General features: G+C 30.7%; 3 protein-coding genes across 5 annotated transcripts; 1 reads left to right on the forward strand and 2 right to left on the reverse strand.

Moving 5' to 3' along the window:
- Window positions 1-264: 264 nt before the first annotated feature.
- Window positions 265-11,723, reverse strand: Bma-rga-2 (the record flags this gene model as incomplete). 2 transcript variants are annotated; one of them, XM_043080164.1, is made up of 10 exons in its annotated part: window positions 265-1,808; window positions 2,105-2,263; window positions 2,450-2,575; window positions 3,026-3,275; window positions 3,390-3,630; window positions 3,889-4,202; window positions 4,825-4,948; window positions 5,728-5,850; window positions 7,847-7,992; window positions 11,610-11,723. In XM_043080164.1, the coding sequence occupies 10 exons, from the start codon at window positions 11,721-11,723 to the stop codon at window positions 265-267; spliced, it is 3,141 nt and encodes a 1,046-aa protein (XP_042936098.1). The 2 variants fall into 2 exon arrangements, with proteins under 2 accessions (XP_042936098.1, XP_001899833.2); XM_001899798.2 differs by lacking the exon at window positions 11,610-11,723 and having other exon boundaries at window positions 7,847-7,962.
- A 1,758-nt stretch (window positions 11,724-13,481) lies between these two features.
- Bma-prp-4 (U4/U6 small nuclear ribonucleoprotein hPrp4, putative) lies at window positions 13,482-17,266 on the reverse strand (the record flags this gene model as incomplete). Of its 2 annotated transcripts, XM_043080165.1 has the most annotated exons (10): window positions 13,482-13,631; window positions 13,883-14,048; window positions 14,162-14,269; window positions 14,329-14,451; window positions 14,737-15,009; window positions 15,258-15,424; window positions 15,497-15,723; window positions 16,039-16,222; window positions 16,810-16,919; window positions 17,239-17,266. In XM_043080165.1, the coding sequence occupies 10 exons, from the start codon at window positions 17,264-17,266 to the stop codon at window positions 13,482-13,484; spliced, it is 1,536 nt and encodes a 511-aa protein (XP_042936099.1). The 2 variants fall into 2 exon arrangements, with proteins under 2 accessions (XP_042936099.1, XP_001899835.2); XM_001899800.2 differs by lacking the exon at window positions 17,239-17,266 and having other exon boundaries at window positions 16,810-16,902.
- Window positions 17,267-18,538: 1,272 nt separating this feature from the next.
- Bm6803 (nin one binding protein, putative) lies at window positions 18,539-21,677 on the forward strand (the record flags this gene model as incomplete). Its single annotated transcript, XM_001899801.2, has 8 exons — window positions 18,539-18,616; window positions 18,764-18,896; window positions 19,348-19,562; window positions 19,727-19,906; window positions 20,005-20,117; window positions 20,636-20,817; window positions 21,176-21,299; window positions 21,584-21,677. 8 exons carry the CDS (start codon window positions 18,539-18,541, stop codon window positions 21,675-21,677), a joined length of 1,119 nt encoding a protein of 372 aa, XP_001899836.2.
- Between the last annotated feature and the right edge of the window lie 50 nt (window positions 21,678-21,727).

Consider the following 21,727-nt stretch of genomic DNA (forward strand, 5'->3'; position numbering starts at 1 on the left):
AAAAAAAAAAAAAAATCAAAAGAAAATATTATGATCCTTCTCAAAAGTGTCAAAATTTCAGCGATATCAATAAAATGTACCTTTCATGATTGGTATTAAAATAATGAATCATCCGTTAATTAATCACAATTCTAAGCACTGCCCTTAATTTTGAATGTTCCAAAAATATTAATGTGATAATTAATAAAACCGTGGCAATCAAATTTATAGATAATTTGTAAAATAAATTTCTACAACAATTAATTATTTCTACAGAAAAAAGATCTATATTTGTTTCAATGAATAAGTGGAATAAATGGTATCAAGAAATGGTGGCGGTTCAGAAGCTTTTTGAAATTTGGAACGTATTTCATCCACAGACCAATTCACTTCCAGTGGTTCCATTAAAATACTTCGAGTCTTTTTTCGGATTCGAACATTACTACTTATTATTGATTCACGTTGCTGAAGTGATATACGTGGTCCTAAATCGTTCTTAACGGATATTGCAGTTGCTTCAGTGCTATTATACTTGTTAACTTCTTCTTTAATTGGTGATTGCTTTGGTGATTTTGGTTGAATTCGATTATTATTTGTGATTGCTGCCTTCTTGACCTCATTAACTGCTAAATGACGAAATTCAGCGGTCGAAGTAATCGAGATTTCCATTTTACTATCACGATTACGATTTTCTAGATTAGACCTAACTGTGATATCTTTAGGATTATTAACTTCAGATTTATTGGAAATTGAATTAATATTTATTGCAGAAGTGCTACTCTGTTTCAAATCTGATTTAAGTGGCGGTGATTGTCTGGAGAACAGTTTTGATACAGTAGTTTCTGCGTTCCCAATACGCTCCGATGCACGTCGAACTAATAATTTATTATGAGTGTTAGTTGTACGAAGAATTGGTGATGCTATCACTGGCATCTGAGATGTTTCTAATAAAACACTTTCCTTGCCATAATGATATGCACTCCCCTCATCAACATACCATATTTTACCCTCGGGAAATGAATATTTACGAGTTACATTATCACGCATACTGGATGGTCCAGGCTCGCTACTGTTATTTTCCGATTGACGTCTGAAAGATTCATGTCGTACTTGTGAAAAAAGTGATTCCTTACGACGTATTACTGGAGAATGTGAATTGGTTTCTAAATCTTTCCGTCTAGTTAAGGATGAATTCAATCCTTGTGCTTCCACTTCTCTTCGACGAGGCGGAAGTGGCGAAGCAAAATGAATTCCTGAATCGATCATCGAATTCGTCGTCTTTCTTTGCACTATTGGACTTCTCTCAGCTCGCTTTGAACTACCTCTACGTAACAGAATTGGACTTTCTGGCAAGTCAGTTGGTACTACTGTTTGCAACGTTGAATCGGAATGTAGCGATCCTGTACTTATTGTCGAACTTTTACGCACTAACACTGGGCTTTCTGGATCAAATGTAACGGATTTCCGGTTGGAAGAAGGACTCCCTTCCAGTGTACCTGATCGATGAAGTGAAGCTGGACTTCCCTCAATTTTTCGACGACATGGCGATGAAGTACCAAATTCCCGCCGAAGCTTCCATTCGGTACTTCTATTCTCATCAGTATTTCTCCTGGATGAATTTGAACAAATCGATGGACCACGTGAAAATGTCTTTTCTTCAATTTTTCTTTGCTCTTCACTTTTTTTCCATTTCCACATTGGTGTTATTACCTTATTTTGTACATCAGAATTTTCACGTGAAAGCACTGGAGTCTTATCGTCATCTTGTTCCACTTCTGTACCAATCTCTTCTTCTTCACCTTCTGTTGAAACGCTACTCACAAAACATCCTGCAATTTTCTTCTCTGTTAAAACCAAACATATCCAATTCTACCCTACCTTTTCAATAAATTATGCCCGTGGCACTTGTTACACGACTGATATTGATAAGCGCAATCAAACATGTTACAATGAACAAAAATCTTCTAATGATAAAGAATTAATTGATAGGTCAACAATAACTTATGAGAAGGTTTCGAGAGTTTACAAAGTATCACTTCTCAATGTATTTCACCACTTTCATCCATCGTAGTAAAATTTCCAACGATCAGTCTGGTTTAATGACAAGAATAACTTCATCACTAACCCGAAGATGATGTTTGTAGAGGACGATGCTCCCACTTGCTATAAATTAGTTTAGGTGATTGTGATATGCCTAAGGAACAACTGGATGCGGGTGATCCGATTACACCTGAATCTGAATTACTGACCGATGTTTCCAAGCATAAATCAACATCTGATAATCCTTAAAGATTAAAGCTTTTATATATTTCACATATTTTTTCATTAAAATCAAACATTAAATTTCAACAACACTTAAATTATTGGATTTTTTTGTGGCTCATTCATACTTAATTGATGTATGCCTCATTTCCTTCTTTAGATCTGAATCAATTTTCCAAAGGCATACAGAAGAATGAAATGCACAAACCGGAATCATTGGAAACGGATGATGAAATAGCAAGTTGAATATCCTTGAATGGTTCGAGTAGAAATGGTGCATTAACAATAAGATATTCGGCCAAATCTGGTAACCAACTTGTTGCAGAATCTCCTTCTTCAAAAATTACATAATAATGACCTGTTTACAAAAGTATTTGGAAACAATCATAATTTTAATAGTTTCATCAATCAATGAATACATTAATCCAGAAATTTCCCCATCATAGTTTTGATGCAATTAAAAATATTTGATGGAATGAAATAATCTACAGTACAGAAACAATATTTTTGATCCAAATTTTCGAACTGCAAAACTATTTTTAATGCAAAATGTACTCTTCCGAAGATGTAGAATGGAAAGCTGTAAAGATTTTAAGAGTTTATTCAAATCATTTACTTGATAAAGTTACCATATGATTTCAAGTAAAGATAAACCTTTATTGCATCAGGAAAAGATATTTTGTCCACTATTAATTCAAATGTTAAAGTAACGAGCAAAGAAAATGTAAATCCTTGTAGTCAAAAAGTCCACAAAGTTTTAGTGTAAAGAGACTAAACGACTCACTCGGATTATCAAGAAGACTGGGCGCAACACAAACAGCCAACGATTGAGCGGTCATTTTTGACTGTGGCGAATTTGAAATTGCTCGAAGTAATTGAAGAAATTTGGAGAGAAGAGCGGAATGCGCGGAAGGTAGCATATGCAATAATCTACGGATGGATTTTTGACAATCCAACGTTTGTTCCATTGCTGATGCCCATAACTCGAAATTTCCGGATAGGAGTAACTTCCCGGGAATCTCACGAAGATATTCCTGAGAGGTGACAAAGATTAAGAAAAATTTCTATTTGTCTGCAATTCCAGGTTGTGAATCACCAAGAAACTATTGCCTATACATATATGTAAACTATTACATTAACATGTTTACCTTCAGAAGAGCAGCGGTGACATGTGGATTAAATTGATAGAAATCCGGTACTGAGCCACGATCAAGTTGAGCACGTAGCATACGTACAGTACTCTGTTTGGGTGATTTCCGAAACAAACCTTCGATGTCTACTCCGTGAAGCATCAAGTGATCAATCATGGTTAATACTGGTTGAGGTGGCGATGAGCCTTCCAGTGGTCGTCCAAAGAAGCGTCGCGATTCCGATCGACTTAGTACACGCCTTGAATAAATATTACCGGAACTGTTCAATTGTTCTACGGAAAACTCAGACAAAACAGTGTCCATACTAATTGTTAGCAAGTTAAAAGTATTTATTTTTAAAACAAATTTCTAATTTTACATACTGAAATTAAATTGAAAAAAATTTCCTTTTCTTGAAAATGACAAAATTTTTCCTTTCGAGACAAAAAATTTTTCGGTTTTTTTAAAAGATTATTCCTGTGTTTTAAGATCAATTGTAACAAATGAAAAATTGTACTTGAAATGAGAAACAATGGAAGATGTCGATGAATGACTGTTGCCAACGGAAGCCAACACTAAACGACATTGAATTAACGGTATAGCATCGATCTTTTCCAGCTGTATCTCGGATAATCGATAACCGGTATTCTTAACATGTTCCATAACAATACAAAAGACACATTCTGGTCCTTGAAGTGTGCTAATACCATCTCCATTACCCGCATCAAATGACAATTCCACTTCTTCCTCCATTGGTATAGCTAATTCATTGATAAGTTCACGTAAAATTTCATTTGTCGTTTGTGACATACCAATTTTCTTCTTCATCACCTACAAAACGACATGTAATATCATGCTTAATTCATTAATTAATACTTGTTTTAACTCATTTTCATTCATTAACAACTTTTTATAATTTAATCTTTTTTCCAAAATTAAAAACGATTAGATAAAGGATTGAAAACAATCTTTTATAATTTTATCACTTAATAGTACTCATAGCATGTCATACTCTTGTCATCCACTGATCAGTCTTCATTTAATGCTATGAAATATTTTAGTCGACTATCAATTTAATCAAAACCTCCAGTCAAAAAAAATGGATTAACAATAAAAAACATATTCTTTCTTTTCTTTTTTATTCAATTTGAAAAATTTAATTTCACATAAACAATGAACAAGGAGCGATTAAAAGATAAAAGTGATGCATTTAATGTGAAATATCAAAAATATTGTGATTAATTGACTGATTAAATATGGTCAAAATTTTCACAGCCAAATGAAAATTTCATCATTTATGCATGGATAATTTATGTCAATTTGACAATGGAGCAAAATATAGAAAAGAAATACCGGAAGAAATAATGTATACTGTTAAAAGAAAATATAATTGATGATAATTGTCACTACGGTTTTCTAATGTGCCAATTTCTATATCAAATCTTTAACATACTTGCGTACGTCCATCGATTAGTACCGAAACTGGGATCGTTGTAAATTTGGGTGAAAATTTCGCACGACTTCGTAATATTCGTTGTTGCAATAGCATCTCCCATTCTTGTTTCTGATCTTCTGTTCTGTAAATCATTAAACATTTTCCTACACTCTCATAATTTTTTAAAATACATCTCTTGGTTTTTTTTTTTTTTTTCAAAATTTAATCTTTAAAATTCTCAACTTTCAAAAAATTTGAAAAAAATGAATTTAATTGCATTTTTTTGGACAAAATCATTTCAACTAATGTATTAAAAAGGCTTTCATAATTTAAGCAAACCTAATGTTTCAAATAAAATAATTTGAAGAGAGAGGAGTGAAAAAAAGTGGAAAATGTTAGGTCTAATTTAGAAAAGTGAAGGATTTTTATTTTAAAAAATTTATATGTTTAGAAAAATTTTGTTCACAGACAACAATAGCTATTAATATATCGAAATTGCTCGAAAAACTGGCGCAAAAGTACAACTATTCTTGCTGATGTAATAAAAGATTAGCAAAATAGACTGTTGATGATTTAGAAATTAATAATCGAAAATAATAGCATCTATCGATCATTTTTGCTGTACTTATTGTCAATAAAATAGATGGAAATTACACTAATTTAATTTTAAATTCATTTGTGGGAAATTAGAATTGCAAAGAATGTCACAGCAGAGAACAGTATAATCTTCATCAAACCAAAGAGAAATATCTAAGCCGGAACTGGTAAGAAAAAGAAAGATGTCCAATTAATAAGAAATAAAACGGAAAAAAAGGATAAAAATAGATTAGAATTTGATTTAAGAAGTAAAAGGCAAAAATAGATGATTATATTAACTATAACTATTAGCAAACAAAAAATAAGGAAAAAGAAAAAACGAACGCAAAATGAGCGATGAAATTATAAATTGGCCATCCGATAAGAAAAGAATGTGGGCAATCATTTGATACCAACCAAATTCGATCCAAGCGAATTTTTTCTTTTAATTTGTAACTATTCGCTGCTCTGCAAACAAGAATAAAAGGAAAAAGATAAATAAGAAAAAGAAGAAACAAAAAATAAATTGGACAATTGATATAAATATCAACTAATACAACATTTTTTGAAAAAGATGAATTATATTCATTACCATCAAATATGGAACAATTCAATTAGTAAAATATCGCCATTTGTTTCATTTATATACTAACCTTATAGTTTTTTTGTTTTTAATCCATACCTTAACAGATAATAGTCAATGCTTTAGTAGCTAATATTTCCAGTTTTTTGTGAATTTTTCTTTAAAATAGTATAAAATATCTTTTTGCGCTTTTTTTTTTAAATTGTATATTTAGGATTTCTCAAAATTACTATTATAATACTACTTGAAATACTAATGCACATGAAATTTAAGCGTTTTATACGTTATCGTTAAGCATTAAATTATTTTTGTGTGTAACATATATTTGTGATTTCACTTCTTATTTGAAAATTGTATATATTTTACACGTGCATACAATACATCCCTATCATTGGACATTTGATTTCATTGAAATTATGAGAATTATATTATTGTGTTGCTGGTATTGCTGATATATTGGTATTTGATGCTGTACCTGTTGACAGTATGGTAGGCTCACTAAGCGGACTAACAAAATTTGGGTCGTTAACGTACGGAGTGATTGTCAAGTAAGATTAAAATGGATGGATGCAGTGGAGTTATGATGAACCCCAGACACCTCTCATTCGTTGTGACCTGTCGCACCTGTCTCATTTGCGCTCATCTTATCATCATTCACCAATATCTACCATTTCATTTCAATTTTATTATAATTATATATACATATGTATATCAACTGATGATTATCAGTGGATTAGCATGCCCCATCTAAATCAAAAACGTCTTTTCAAGCAAATACTGGAATTAAATTTATTTTTAATTTTTCCAATCAACAAACTTTTCCTTCAAATGTTGCAACATTATTATCATTAATTTTAGAGCTAGAAACGAAAAGAAGCATTAGTTGAAAAACACAACATACATCTTAAAAACATCAAAATTTGCGCAGAATTAACAAATCAGTGGATAGTTGTAATTTAAGAAAAAAAAATTGCAATTTGACATTTAATTTTCAAATTTACTAAGGAAAGAGAAAAAAGACCATTAAAAATGGTTACCAAACACGATACACTGAACTATTCGTGATGTTTATCATCCTACACGAAACTTTCCCCGACATCGTACTAATCATCTAATCAAGTCTATTCACCACTCATTTACCCATCTTCTAAATTTACATTTACATTTACATTCATAAATATATGTTTAATCTTTTTCACAAAGAAAGATAAAAAGAACATCCAATTTGCAAAATCAATTTATAAAATATCAGAAGGAAGTGACGTTTTGATATTAAAAAAAAAAAAAAAATTCAAGTGAAATCAATTAATAATGGAATGAATTCAATTATTCGCTGAATTTGTGAGTGTTGTATGAAAAGAATAAACATATATTAGATAAACTGTTTTCCAAAAAAAAAAAAAAAGGATTTGATTTATTTCAAAGTTAAATTTGAGCTCAATTTAATTCTTTTTGGAGGAAAAAAAAAGAAAGAATTTGATTGAAATTTTGGTAAAGAATTTGAACAATCATTTTTTTAAAAAAAAAAAAAAATATCATTTTATAAGAAAGTCAAAAAATTTTCTCATTTATTTTCAATTCTTCGTTTTTCAAAAATTTTCTTAACTATTGAAGACGACTTTTCTCATTTTTGTATTGGCGGAATTTTAAGTAAGAAAGCAATACAGACAATCAGAAATGTAAGATAAACAATGGAAGCCTTTTTCATCTAATTAATTAGTTAAAATAAATGCTACGATACTTTTAATATCTTATTTCTGTTTTAGTAATATCAGTTGTTATCATTTTCATTTTATCATTTCTTTTCGTCAAGTTAACCAATAAATGAATCAATTTTTGTAGTCATTATTGAAGTTTAATTGAAATAGAAATGCAACATACTTTTGCTTGGCGATAAGAAGAAGATCGGAGAAGAGGAAGAAATACCGCGAAGAAGTGAGTAGCGAGTCCAAAGCTGTCAACTGTACAGCACCTTCCTTAATATATGCTCGTTTCATATCTATTCCAACAAAATGACACTCATTTGACTGAAAATATTTTGTTGACTGAATTGAGAAGATTGAATTTTTATGTTTGCTAAGGTATGGAAATATTTAAAATGTAAGTGAAAGAAAGCTAAGCAAAGAAGAGAGAGAAAGAAAAAGGCTATTTGATATGTTTGTCATTAAAACATTCTACAAAATCAATGAGCTGACAAAAATTCATTGATGAACAAAAAGAAATAACTTAGTGAAAAGTTTTTTACTTTTCTTTTTCCTTCTTCATTTAAAGAAAAAAAAGATTGTAAAAAAAGGAAAAAAAAGCATATCTTTAAATATTTATTATTTTAGATTTATCAATTATTTTTAGATTTATCCAAAAAAGAAGTAGAAAAAAAAAGTTACCACAGTTAATCAAATTTTTTGAATTTGACTAATATAGCTAATCATTTTATTAGATGAATAATAGTTGCAGTAGCATAACCATCGATAGTGAGAATGGTTAGTTTTAAAATAATTTAAACAATTATAGTACTTGAGAATAATATTAAATTAAAGAAAAGAATAAAGTACTTGAGAATAATATTAAAAGAATAGTCTTAAAAGAGATAATATAAAAAAAAGATAGGCCTGTTTACAATCATTCCTTCTTGTGTCATTTTGAGAAATGTGTAAGAATGTGAACTTACACTGATCGTCCAAAAAAAAAAAAAGAAAGATGAGAAGATGAACAGTGTATGTATGCATAGGGTTGAAGAGGAAAATGAAATGAAATGTAAATGACATCGAAACCCATCCAACAATAATAATAACAACTATAAGAGATCTCTCATTGTTGTTATTGTAATCTATAAATTTGAAAAATACATAACATTTCGTTCTTTATCCAACATAAAATAATCTTTTTATACATAAAAAGAAAATTTAATTTTCAAGAAAAAAGAAATTTATAATCCATCGAATAATTTTTAGAAGTAGGACGAATTAATTATTGTTAAAATATATGAATAAACTTGAAATGTTCATAATTTTGGTTGTTTTCCTGAATGATATCAGTATTTAAAAATTTAGCCAATGCATTCCATATAGGAAGACAATTGGGCAATTGTGTCATATAATCCAACATGAATTGATCAAGAAATAAAGTATTTAAATGTAGGATGAAGACATATTAGCTAGAATCTGCAAATGTAGATCAAAAAATGACACATCGTAAAGTTTGTTCTGAATTATTCTAATCTTCTAAGCTTAATCATTACGGATTAATGTTTGTTGATTAAAATAAGTGATAAAATTTGACAAAATTCATAAATTTCATCTTACTTCTCAAAGGAATTTTGCTCCCTAATCTTAGTTACATTAGAAAGTGCTATTTAAGATTTAGAAATTTTAATTTCTCCTAACATAAGTAAGAAAAGGTTTCATTTTATTGATTTAACATTTCTCCAAGGTATACAATTAACGCATAGAACAACATTTGTTAAAGCGAATGAATTTTGTGAAATTATTTTGAAAAGCAAAAGTAAAAATAACAAAACAATAGATATCAAAGCAAATAGTAAAAAAAAAAAAAGCTATATCTTTGCTATTTAATGCAGATAATCCTATAAAGATTTTATGACTTCATTTTTCTAATTTTTTAGTAGTAGCAGGTAAAGAGTAATAAATCACTGATAATACCTGGTAAAATGATGTCAATTGAAAAAAAAAGGACTTAAAAAATGAAGCGCTTTATCAAATAATATAGAATGATATTTTCATGTCGATAATCACTTATTTATTCCCTACTTAATCATAAAATTTCAAAGTAAACTTTCTCATTTATTATGATAACTATTAAAGTGGTTTAAAGGATTTTGCCAAATTATTAAAAGAATTATTCTTGCGTAGATCGGATTAACAACCAAATGTATTATGTATAGAAATGAAAATTGAGATTTAAAGAGTGTAACAATGATTGACATTGCATTCAATCTATGCTTGCACTTTTTCTTTTTCTTTTTGGTCTTTAACAAAAAAATAATATTTGTTTTAATTTGTAATCGAAAAATAAGGGATCTAAAATAACAGAATTAAAAGATAAAAAAAAGAAAAAACATAGGATAGAAAAAAAATGGATATTTAAGGATAAAATAACTAACATAAAACAATGAAAAAAGAAATGCAATTTTTATCTTAAATGAATTGCAAGAGAGTATGAAAGGTTTTCTTTTTTTTTTTTTTAGAGTGAAATGAAATGAACATAATAAACTTCAAACAAAAAATAGTATGGGTTTTTTTCTGAGCAGAATTGAATTTTATTTTAAAAACAATATTTTGTTAGGAAAAGGATACTTCTCAATTATCTGATATTATAAAAATTTTTTGCTGTTCAAATGTTACCAAATATTGCAAAGAAATTTTAGTTTCATATAAGGTAAAATGTAAAATTATCATATCTTCCACAACATAGCATTTCCAAAATCAAAATGTCACAAAAGGGTAGTTTTTTTTTTTCCCGAAACTGGTTGCAATCTAACATGCCTATCAAATATGAAGAAGATAGAAATAAAAAAAAGTGGAAGAAATAATGATACAATTTTTGTTTGGAAAACATATTTAAGGATTAAAAGAAAAAAGATAATAGAACATTAAAAAGCCGGTTTTTTTTTGAAAATGGATGAGAAGAAGGACAGGCTGAATTTATCTTTCTTTGGTTAACTTTGAAGGAAAAAAATAATAACTCAAAAATTTAATTAGTAAGAACTGTATTATCTAAACAAAAATTGCCACGTATTTATAGCAAAAAATTTTGCATGTTATTAACAGCGTTACTTTTGCAAATAATTATTACATACCGAAAAAGTAAAACAAAAGAATTTTATTTGGAAATTTAAGTGAAAATACTAAAAATTCTGAAATAAGTTTATTTCATTTTTTTAACATAATATTCCTTCTAATTTAAGCAATTTATAAATAATAAAAGAGTTACGATTAAATTTATCAACAAATATTCAATAACATTTATATAATTTACACTATTAGTTCAACAGTTAGAAAAGCTATTACTTCAAGAGTAAAAATAGAAAAAGAAAAATGAAGAAAGACGTAAAATAGAAAAATGATAAAATAATTATGATTATAATATGTTTGTCAACAGTGACAACTATAATTGCTTGTAGCACAGCAATGCAATATCTAAATGAAAGAATAGTGAGAAATATAAATCTCCCAGAAAAAGAAAAAAGCCAACCAATGGTGTTGTTAGAAATTTTGAAAGAATAATATCATTTTCTCTGACATTTGTTATTACAATAAAGTCGCCGAAAAATATTTGTTCTTTTAAATCTTTCATATCATTTTTCACTCCTCCTTCTTTTCTATCTCTTTCTCTCTCTCTCTTCCTTTTTTTATTTGATTTGAAATTTATTATAAATGTTATTGTCATTTTAATCCTATTCACAGAATTATATTATATACCATCAGGCATACAAGTATAAATTAATTTATTCAGGTCAAAACTTGATTTTCTTTTTTTTTTTTTACTGTTGTTTTCTTGAAATATATTTCTTAACAAATTTCATTAAATGCATTAATACTTGAGACACTTGTAATGATGATTACATGTTATCATAATTCGGGATATTGTAAAATTTTGAATTTATTTGAAATATGCACATATATACCTGGGTGCATAATTTTGTTGCATCAATTCGTATAGAACTTGAAAATCGTGGCGCAAAACGATTGCGAATTTCAAGACGTGTGGCCGAATGAGAGCGTCGCCGATTATTCATCATATCAACAATACAAGATCCGGTCATTCACCAGTACGAACACTACCGATCTTTGACAGTACCCGAAAAGGTGAAGATAGAAGAGCAGAACCTCTCCTGTAAGATTGAATATGTCAACATTACCGTTCAGATGGAACCCACCTCTTACAACAGTTAATGAACCGTTCAATGCAACTGGTACCCCTTTTCTCAACCTCCTATTTACAGTTATTTACTAATTTAAACGATACGAAAGATCAGCAGGGAGAGACGATACTGTGTACCTCGTCTTTCTCTCCTAATCTATCCTTCAATCAACCCAATTTACCAACTATTAAACTCTCTCCCTCTCCCTTTGCTCCACCTCTTTCTTCCTCATTTTCATTCTAAATTTCTTTTTAATGCAAATGTTTTGTTCATTATTATCTAATTTTTTTTCCCATTCTTTCATAGACTATGTAATGCATCACATATTCATGAAATTTCCTTTAATCAATAAACAATCGTCAATAGACCATCGATTCCCGAAGGCACCGTTGATCATCTCTACTTTCACATCAATTTCAGAGATGAACACAGTACCAGTGCAATAACATCATCCACATATATACTGTTTACTGTTTATAGCTCATAAAAATGGTTTACAGATCATAAAATCACCAATGAACCTAAAGGGGGTAAAGGAGTCGATAAAAGTGAAAAGCACAAAATACAAAAACAAAACATAAATTTGTTACTGTTTAAAACAGAATAACTAAAACTACAATAAATAAATAAAAACAATCTGACATAAAATGTGACGATTTATAACTCGACGTACTGAGTAGCATGCGTTTTATTGAAATTCAAAAGTAGAGAAAAAAGGTGTAAAAATGCCAAAAGATCCAGTTTTACTTCCTCTTCTTTTCGCTCAAAAGGTCTGATAGGAAAGGTCATCACTATAAAAAGCTGAATTCCTTTTAAACTCCTCTAGATTGTTGAATTTTATTTCTTTCACTTAAAGCATCATGAAAACACAAGAACATGAGAAAGATAAACAAAATAAGGCTTGTGAGAAGTTTGGTTTTGAAAAGAAAAAGCGTTCCAAAACACTTCATCAAGACACAAACCTGTAAGTGTAACAAGAAAATAAAAATACTGTTAACTAATGCGTCCTGCCTTATGAATGAAAAATAATTTCATTTTAAGGTTACATGAAAGGGCAAGTTTATTCGATACGACTTCTGCTCATCATCAACGCGCCAAACCAAACTTCAAAAAGTAAACATTAGTCAACAAATCAATTACCCACTATTAAAATTATTAATAACAAAGCAGTATTAAATCGATTAAAGTAGATCGTAATTGTAAACACTTAGCAAACAATGACTCTTACACCAAGAATATCACAGAATTTAACTTTTTTGCACCAAAAAAGTGGTATTCCCAATTCCGCAAAAAAGGTTACCAGACAACTTTCATTTATCTTAATCAAACAACAAACTTTCAAAGAAAAAAAAAATTTCTATCTCTTCCCTTAACAAAAATTTTAAAATCCTATCTCTGTCTAAAAAAAATTTATTTTCTCTCATCTCACAGATTCTACCATTCAACTACAAATGTGTTCGTAGCAATCCTCAGAATAACAACGGAAGTGTAGAAAGGGTTTGCGTTTCGAAAAATTCGTTTAGGAAGCCACATCAAGAGTGTAATACAAATCAAATGATTATTCATTACTTTGTATTAAATGATTATTCAACTTGATGAAATTTCCTTGCAAATGTAAGTAAGAGATCACACAATTTAATAAAGCTGTTTCGTCCAAAGTTTGAAGGTACGGTCAAAAGCAACACTTGCAACCCACTTTCCATCGGGAGATATGTCAACTCCCATCACTTTCGTATCATGACCCATGAGCTGCCGTAGAGGACGCCAACCGCAAGTTTCCCAAACCTAAAATCTTGATAAATTTTTGCAGAAAAAAAAAAAAACCATTACCTCTGTTTACTTCCTTTTTAGCAATTCCAATGTTATTTCAGAACACTTACTTTTAGAGAGTTATCGAAGGATGATGTAATAATGTACTGTCCTTTTGATTATTGCAGAAACCATAAAATCTTGATAAATTTTTGCAGAAAAAAAAAAAACCATTACCTCTGTTTACTTCCTTTTTAGCAATTCCAATGTTATTTCAGAACACTTACTTTTAGAGAGTTATCGAAGGATGATGTAATAATGTACTGTCCTTTTGATTCTACCCGAAGACCAGATACAAGAGAAGTATGTGCAGCAATTGGTTTAAGTGCACGCCTTATCCTCAAATCCCAAACCATGCAACTATTGTCCGCAGAACCCGTGACCATCTGATAACTGGAACAATTAATTGATTTACTATTTCATCTCAGCTTTTTATGTACAACATTATCATGAGAAAAGCAGTTTGAAATCATTTTAACCGATAATAAAACACTTTTCCAACTTACCCATTTGGTAACCATTGTCCACAGTGGATTTCTTTCTGATGGCCTTCCAAAAACATAATACAGCGCCCTGTTCGTAAATCCCACACACGGCCATAACAATCCATTCCGCTGCAAAAATCAAATTCATAATATAATAAAATATATAGGATAATAATCTAATAGCGTACACTGTCATAATGAGTGATCCATCCACTTGAAAATCGGCATGAAAAACCGGCCGGCTGTGTCCTTCTTGAAAAAGAACTTCCTGTCCATACTGCAGATCAAATAGTCTCCATGAGCAATCAAAACTGAAAAGAGAAAATTATCAACCGTCTAATAAGCTAACGAATCTTTCACCTGAAAAACATTTAGTAACGGTACAGATTTCCTAACGAGTTTCATTGTATGTGCATTCATTAGAGAGAACTCCTTATCGTTAAAATCACATACCAATGGCTGAAAATGTTAAAAGTATGACAAATAGGTTTTTTTTTTTTCCCATAACCAGTTTCAATCTTAATGGCATGAAAGCATACTCTCATTATTGATACAATGTATTGTTATTTCTGTTTAGAAGGATTTTAAATGAGCACCAGCAAGAAGCAAGGAATCGTCCAGATGGATGAAAAGCAATCCGAGAGACCCGCTGAGAGTGTGGTTCCAGTTCAGATAGTGGCGAATCACTTTCTAGGCTCCATAATTTTACCGTCCCATCATGGCTGCAACTAGCTGCATTCAGTGCATATGATTCCTGCGAAACATATGCCCCTGGATGAAATCTAGCGCATCCTGCTTGGCTGGCGTGTCCAACAAATCTTCTTTCACGACTACTTTCTGGTATCGACCAAATGCTACATTCTCCTGACCTAAAAATGAAATCACCTAAAGAATACAATTTTGAAATAATTAAGGAGAAGCCTTTTAGAATTCACATGTCAGCAATATATTCATCTGTTACAATGAATGATGGTAAACATTAAGTACTAATCATTTCAGCTTTTCACTTTTATTCAGCTCTTATTCTCAGTTACAACTTCTACATTTTACCTGTCATTGACTTTAACAATGAGAGTTTAGGAAACGAATGTTTATCACGATAAAATCTAAAACACACCATCCAGAAGTGATTAGATGTTTCGAGTCAGGTGAAAATTCACAGTAGGAAACAGGTCTAACATCTGCCACTTGTGAACCATAAACAGTCAGCGCTGCGACCCACCGATGCATTTCTTGTGCACGCACAGCAGCATCATTTGTCGTACGAGTAGCTTCTTCGTGAGCCTGGAAATCAAAATTAATCATTAATATCAGCAATAATTTCAAACCAATAATAGTGACCTTTAGACAGTATACCTTCCGTAATCTTTCTTGAGCTCTTCTCAAAGAAAAATCAGCAATCGCGACGCGGACATCCCGAAGAGCTACTGGCCCTTTATGATACCATGTAGATGAATCTCGTTGTTGCACGGTTTCTGTTTCTTCAGGACTGTGCAGTATCCTTGTAACTTCTTCTTCAGATAATGTTGATAGCAAAGCCCGCAACCTTTCCTTCCGGTCCAACTTGTCCTCTCCAAAAAGACCTAAAATATTTGGTTCATCATTTGAAATAAGTCATTAAAAAACAGGAAGAACGAGTAACATTTAATAACAAGTGGAGAGATTCAAAACGGACTGACATTTTGACGATTTCTAATATTTAGTTGTTACGTTTTGTACTATCACTATCTCGGTTAATTTACTAATTCTAATTGTTATTCTCTCACCAGTTTTTGGCCACTAAAGTAGTCAAAAAAAAAACCAGCAGGAGTATTTAGTCATAACTGCATAGATAATTTCGTCTTTCCCTAGCCTATATATATGTATATATAAAACCTATGAAGTCGAAATAAACTTACAGATTGGTTCATCAAGTTTTCGCAAAAGAAGTTTAACATGGCCATCATCCGTAGGTAAAGTTAAAGTACGAGCTCTTCGTCGTCTTTCAAATTCTGCCATTACTTCCCTTTCCATGGGATTATCCACCATCTCCAAATCGAACTGATCATCTTTTCTTTCAGCTTCACGTTTCTCAACTTCTGCCTGAAATGCAGTAGCCATTTAAAAACTTGCAACTTTCTTCACAAACACTTTCAAAATAGTAACCCTACAACTTCGCAAACCAATAGTAAATGATAGATAAAAAACTCATTATCATTATATGACTAGCACCCTTATTCGGTTCGAAAAGAACTTTTTTTTAATTGAATTTATCACTCACTGAAAGAATTAGGCATGAAATCTTCCTCAACACAATAAGTTTCTTGCTTTTTCTCATCAGCAATAGTGGTGAAAGGCAAAAAGCATCATGTGTTTAATATTTGTTTCATGAATTGAATTTTTTTTTCAAAAATTCATTTGTTGAACTCTTATAATCCCTATCTTATAATTTACTCCCATAATCTTTTAATTCAATAGCTTACCATCACTATCAATGAAAATAGAAAACTTCCTCCTGGGATAGCACCTGAGAATTCAGTTCTACCAAACAATACAGGATACACCGAATAAAGATATACAAATTACAAATTTTAAAGGCCAAAATAGAACGTAGAGCACTGATTAATCAATGAATCAATTTTATGGTAGGAAGACGATTTCCCAGTTTTTATTAAATACACAACCAGTACCTGCAATTTATGAACAACTTCTTCATTAGCAAGACTGCCGAAGTGCACCTTCTGAATTACTGCTGGAATATTTGATTGCTGCGCCTCGCCCATCCTGTTCAATCTCTCACCTGCAATTACACTGAATAAATTCCATCAATTCAATTGTATTTAAACAAATTTTGAAAAATCTCTCAACATGACGCAACTGTATAATTTTCCGAATCGTGTGTGTTTAAAATTATTTGAAAGATTTAAGAATTCATTTTCAAGTTCTTTATTTTATACAATGAAAAGAAATCGTGATGGAAAACAACTGAAAACAGGTTAATGTCCAATTCCATGCAAAAGTTTCACAACTTGTATATTTCATTTAAAAAAAAAAAAAAAAAAAAAAAAAAAAAAAACAACATTATATATTAACAAAGTGAGACCCTCAGAAAACCTTACATAACAAAGTTAAAAAAAAAATTTTCATTTCAACATCAGGTCTGAATATATTCGTGCTAAAATTTGTTGATTGACGAATGTATCACACGAGATGGATGAAAACTTTAGTCTCTCACTATACAATTTAATCGAATTGTATCTGATATTACTTGAGAGGTCTGAAACTTCATTTTTAAGTCTTTTATTTTATACAATGAAATGAAATTGTGACTCAACAGTTCCAAATAAACGAATCTTTATTGATTGATTAAAGTAATGTGAAATAGTTAAATCTTTGGATGTATATGCTAGACAGAATAACTAATTTAAAATAATAATGACTTCGCTGTTATAAGAGATAAAGTTTCTCTGAAACATTTTGCAACAATGTATATATACTAAGCAAGTAGTTCCTTACTATGTTGAGCATCCCTCAAAATAATAATTACAACTCCAATGATTAGTCTTTCAACTTTCCATAATATTTCTATCTATCACCATCTCATCTTACTAGAATTAAAAACATTTCTTAAATACTCAGTGCTTTAATTAAATAAAAATCAGCAATACAATGTTTGATTTTGAATTTAAAAGTGATCTCTGAATTTAAAACACCTTTTATTTTTACATAATCCACAATTTAAAATTCTACTTGACTGACAAATATTAGCTTTGATAAAGTAAACGACATCACTTTACTTCAGGAAACGGAAAACATAATAATCCCGAAACTTGACAGCCCATCTGAATACCACTCCGACCTTTCCTTCACCGATTTTTCTCTTCTCGGCCTAAACTTCCGCTGTGTATTTCACGGTTCATACAAATCTGTTCTAATTTTACTGTTGCAGTTATGCGTGGCGGTTTGGGGAATTTGATGCATGATCTGTGTGGAGGTGGGCGGTGATCGCTTTTCATCATATCTGTCCTTGTTGTTATCTTATCATAACATTCTCTGATTATGTTATCACTAAATCAGTTATACCCTTGTATGCATTTACATGTCTCTTGTGGTCAGTTAAATCATTGAATGTATAACATCATGTGGTCGTCACTTTTAATCTTTTGTAATTCTCCTATTGGCGTCACTGTGCGTTTTTCACTACATCTCATACTTATCCTTTCCTTTCTTTGTTTTTTTTTTCTTATAATATATGACAAACATCAACTGATTTATCTATTTTAACATGTGTATTGAATATGATTAATCATCATAAAATTGATTATAGCTCATTGGGGTTTATATTTTGATTAGCTAGCAAAAGTTTCTTATGTAAAAAAAATTATCAATGGGATTGTAGATTTTGTGAAATCAAACATTATGAAGGCTCCTGAAGATGTTCCGGTACGACAATTGGTAGCTGACTCCAATGCGTTTATCAAACGAATACCTTTGCATGTAAGTACTGAAATTGACAGTATGCTAGCAATAAACTTTATAGACGAATTCTTTAATTGTCATCAATTTATCGTTTTGCAAGGTTTGAGCTATTTTCTTATCTAGGATTTGGTTGCCATTTCTCATTTTTTACGAAAGAAATTTTAGAATTTGGCTTCGGAGATTTACACGGTGCCGGGAGTGATCAACGAATTAAAGTGCGGAAAAATGCGTCATCTTCTTGATAGTCTTCCGTATAATATTTACATTCAAGAACCTACTACTGAATCTCTCCATATCAGTTGGTTTCATTACGTTGAATCAAACCTTATGTCGATATGGCTTAGTAGTACATCACGCATTTTTCTTTATTTAAGTTTATAATAACTGGTTGTTGTAATATGGCATTCGGTGACTATAATTTTTATAATTTTTATTTGGTGATTCTTCTGAAAAACGTTGGCTATCTGTTCAGACTTCCTCACTTGTGTAGTAGTTTTCTCACCTACAGTTCTGACATACGAATTCTTTGTGTCCTGTAAAATACAAATCATGTATTGAACGATTGTTGAAATCATCGTCAATGTTGAGAACACACAAAACTTTTGCGGTTTTCTGTATTAGTTGATATCTTTTATATGTTTCTCATTTATGATGTTAAGCTTATGCGATGTGGTTGCATTGTTGATTGCAAATTTAATTAATACAACCAAGGCTGGACTTCTGTTTGAATATGTCAAAAGTTATTTTAGTAACTGAATTTGCGAAGAAAACCGGTGATTACCCCTCATTATCAGCGGTAGATTTAAAATTACTTTCATTGGTGCATGACCTTCACTTGAGACAGTATGGAAAAGATGGTTTACGCTATGATCTGGAAATTATTAATAACAAGTCAGTAATTAATTGTCGACAAACAAAAGACACAATAGTAAAACTGGATGATAAAGATGTCCAAATGGATGAAGTAAGTATTACATTATTTAATTGTTTAGAGCAGTGCATGTCATATTACCGATTATTTGGGATATGATTTTTCTTTTCTTGTCTTACTAGATATCTCTCCGTCATCTCTGTAACTTTACTGCCGAAATAAGATAATTAATTTTATACTATTACTACACATTGCAGGATGCTACGGGAACTGAAGGAAAGGCAGTGTCAACAGAAATAGAAGGCATCAATGATGCTATTGATAGTACTAGCATTAGCAGCAACAGCAGTGATGGTGGTACTTGGTTAAAAGAGGATAATGTGGATGAAATATTAGGACATATAGGTGAAATATCAATGCCGGAGAAAGAAATGAAGGTTTCAAACTGTTGCAGTCGAATTGACTTTTCAAGCTTTAATTTTACGTTTATTTAGAAGTGCTTGCAGTTAGCAACACATCTAAAGATTATATTTAGGTGGCTTGTGTTACAACGGATTTTGCTATGCAGAACGTCCTTCTTCGTTTAGGCCTTTATTTATTGTCTATTAACGGTTACAGGATACACCGACTGAATAGTTATATTCTCAGGTAAATTTCCCAGTCAAGATTCGAAGCTTGTGCATTTTAACAAAAAAAAAAAGAAATATTTAACGCACATCCGTTGAAGTCATCAATTTTCACATTTTTTTTTTTTTTTTTTTTTAATATTTTACATTAAGATGTATTTATGCAATCAGTAGGCTTTGAAATGTCATTATTCAATTCTTATGGAAGATTTAAGAATTAGTAATATACAGCTTACTATCAGAGAGAATAGTAATTAGGTTCTAAAAATTAAAAAAAGTTTTAAAGAAAGAAAAAGATTAAAGACTTTAAAAATTAAAGAAAGAAGAGAAAAGGAAATAAACAATAAGGGAAAATTATTACCACGAACAATTTTATGCCCTAGTTAAGACCACATAGTTAGTCTATCTGAGGCTTCCCTAAGTTGTTCCTTTTCTCAGCTGTGAATAGAATATGACTTATAGATCGAATAAGATATTTATCTTTTTAACGAATAATATTAAGCTTTGCTTTTAGAAATAAATAGAAATTCTTTTTTAAAGATGTTGGGCGTGCTTTGCGACAACAAATGTAATGACAAAGCGTTTTTGTCCTCGATGCGGAAATGACTCATTGCATCGAGTTGCTGTTAGTATTGCTGATGATGGAATGATGCAACTTCATATTAATTGGAATCGATTGCAGTCTTCACGTGGACTCAGATATTCCCTTCCAGCTCCGAAGGGTTTGCTTTTAATATTGCAAGCAAATTGTTTGTTTTTTAGAAAAATGGAACCGTTGTCATCTTGATTTCACTTGTGATTTTGCCTGTGACAGGGTAACTCAATTACAGAAATTAGAAACTTATTTGGTAAAATTACAATCATTTAGTTGTGCGTAACTTTAGTAACTTTCACTCATTGTCTTTCAAAATTTTTTTCAAGAAAAATGTATCGTACAAAACAAAAAGACGACCTCTATCTTTTAGGGCTAGGATTGCAAAATTGCGAGGTAGGGAAACATGGTTCAATTCATGGGTTAAACGACATTAGATTAGTTGCATAAGAAATAGAAATTACATTTATTATTTTAATAATATTTAGGTGGAAAGCATCCTGGTGGACCACAGCTTTTTGAAGATCAACCCATGCCACAGAACAGAATGGCTCGCTGTCATCAGGATCCAACGGAACCTGGACCATTCATTATAAAGGATGTGATGAGCAGGTGAATTTTGACTTAGCAAATTTAATAAAAGTATGGGGTTGTAGAAATTTTGACTTAAAAAATTAATAAAAGTAGTTGTAGAAAAAAAAAATCTTTTTGTGAAAACCAAAATTTATTCAATTGTAGTTTACATATGTTAGGGATGCATAAAATTCCTTACATGATTTGAACAAATTATAAATTCTATTCAATAGTTACATCAAATGTAGGTGTGCTTATCAGTGGTCTTCGTTAATAAGTCTGCTTATCAATGGTCTTCGTTAATAAATTACTTTTGATTTTAGGTCAGCAGTACTAGGTATACGGTCGTTGCAAAAAGCTGGGCGGAATCCAAATGTCCGAACACATGGGAAAAAACGAGGAAATAAGCGACGATAGATTTGCTTTGTTGTTATAAAATCTTCATTCGTCTAATATCAATTTCATTG

This window comes from Brugia malayi, assembly GCF_000002995.4.
Source record: "Brugia malayi strain FR3 genome assembly, contig: Bm_v4_Chr3_scaffold_001, whole genome shotgun sequence".
Classification (NCBI taxonomy): domain Eukaryota; kingdom Metazoa; phylum Nematoda; class Chromadorea; order Rhabditida; family Onchocercidae; genus Brugia; species Brugia malayi.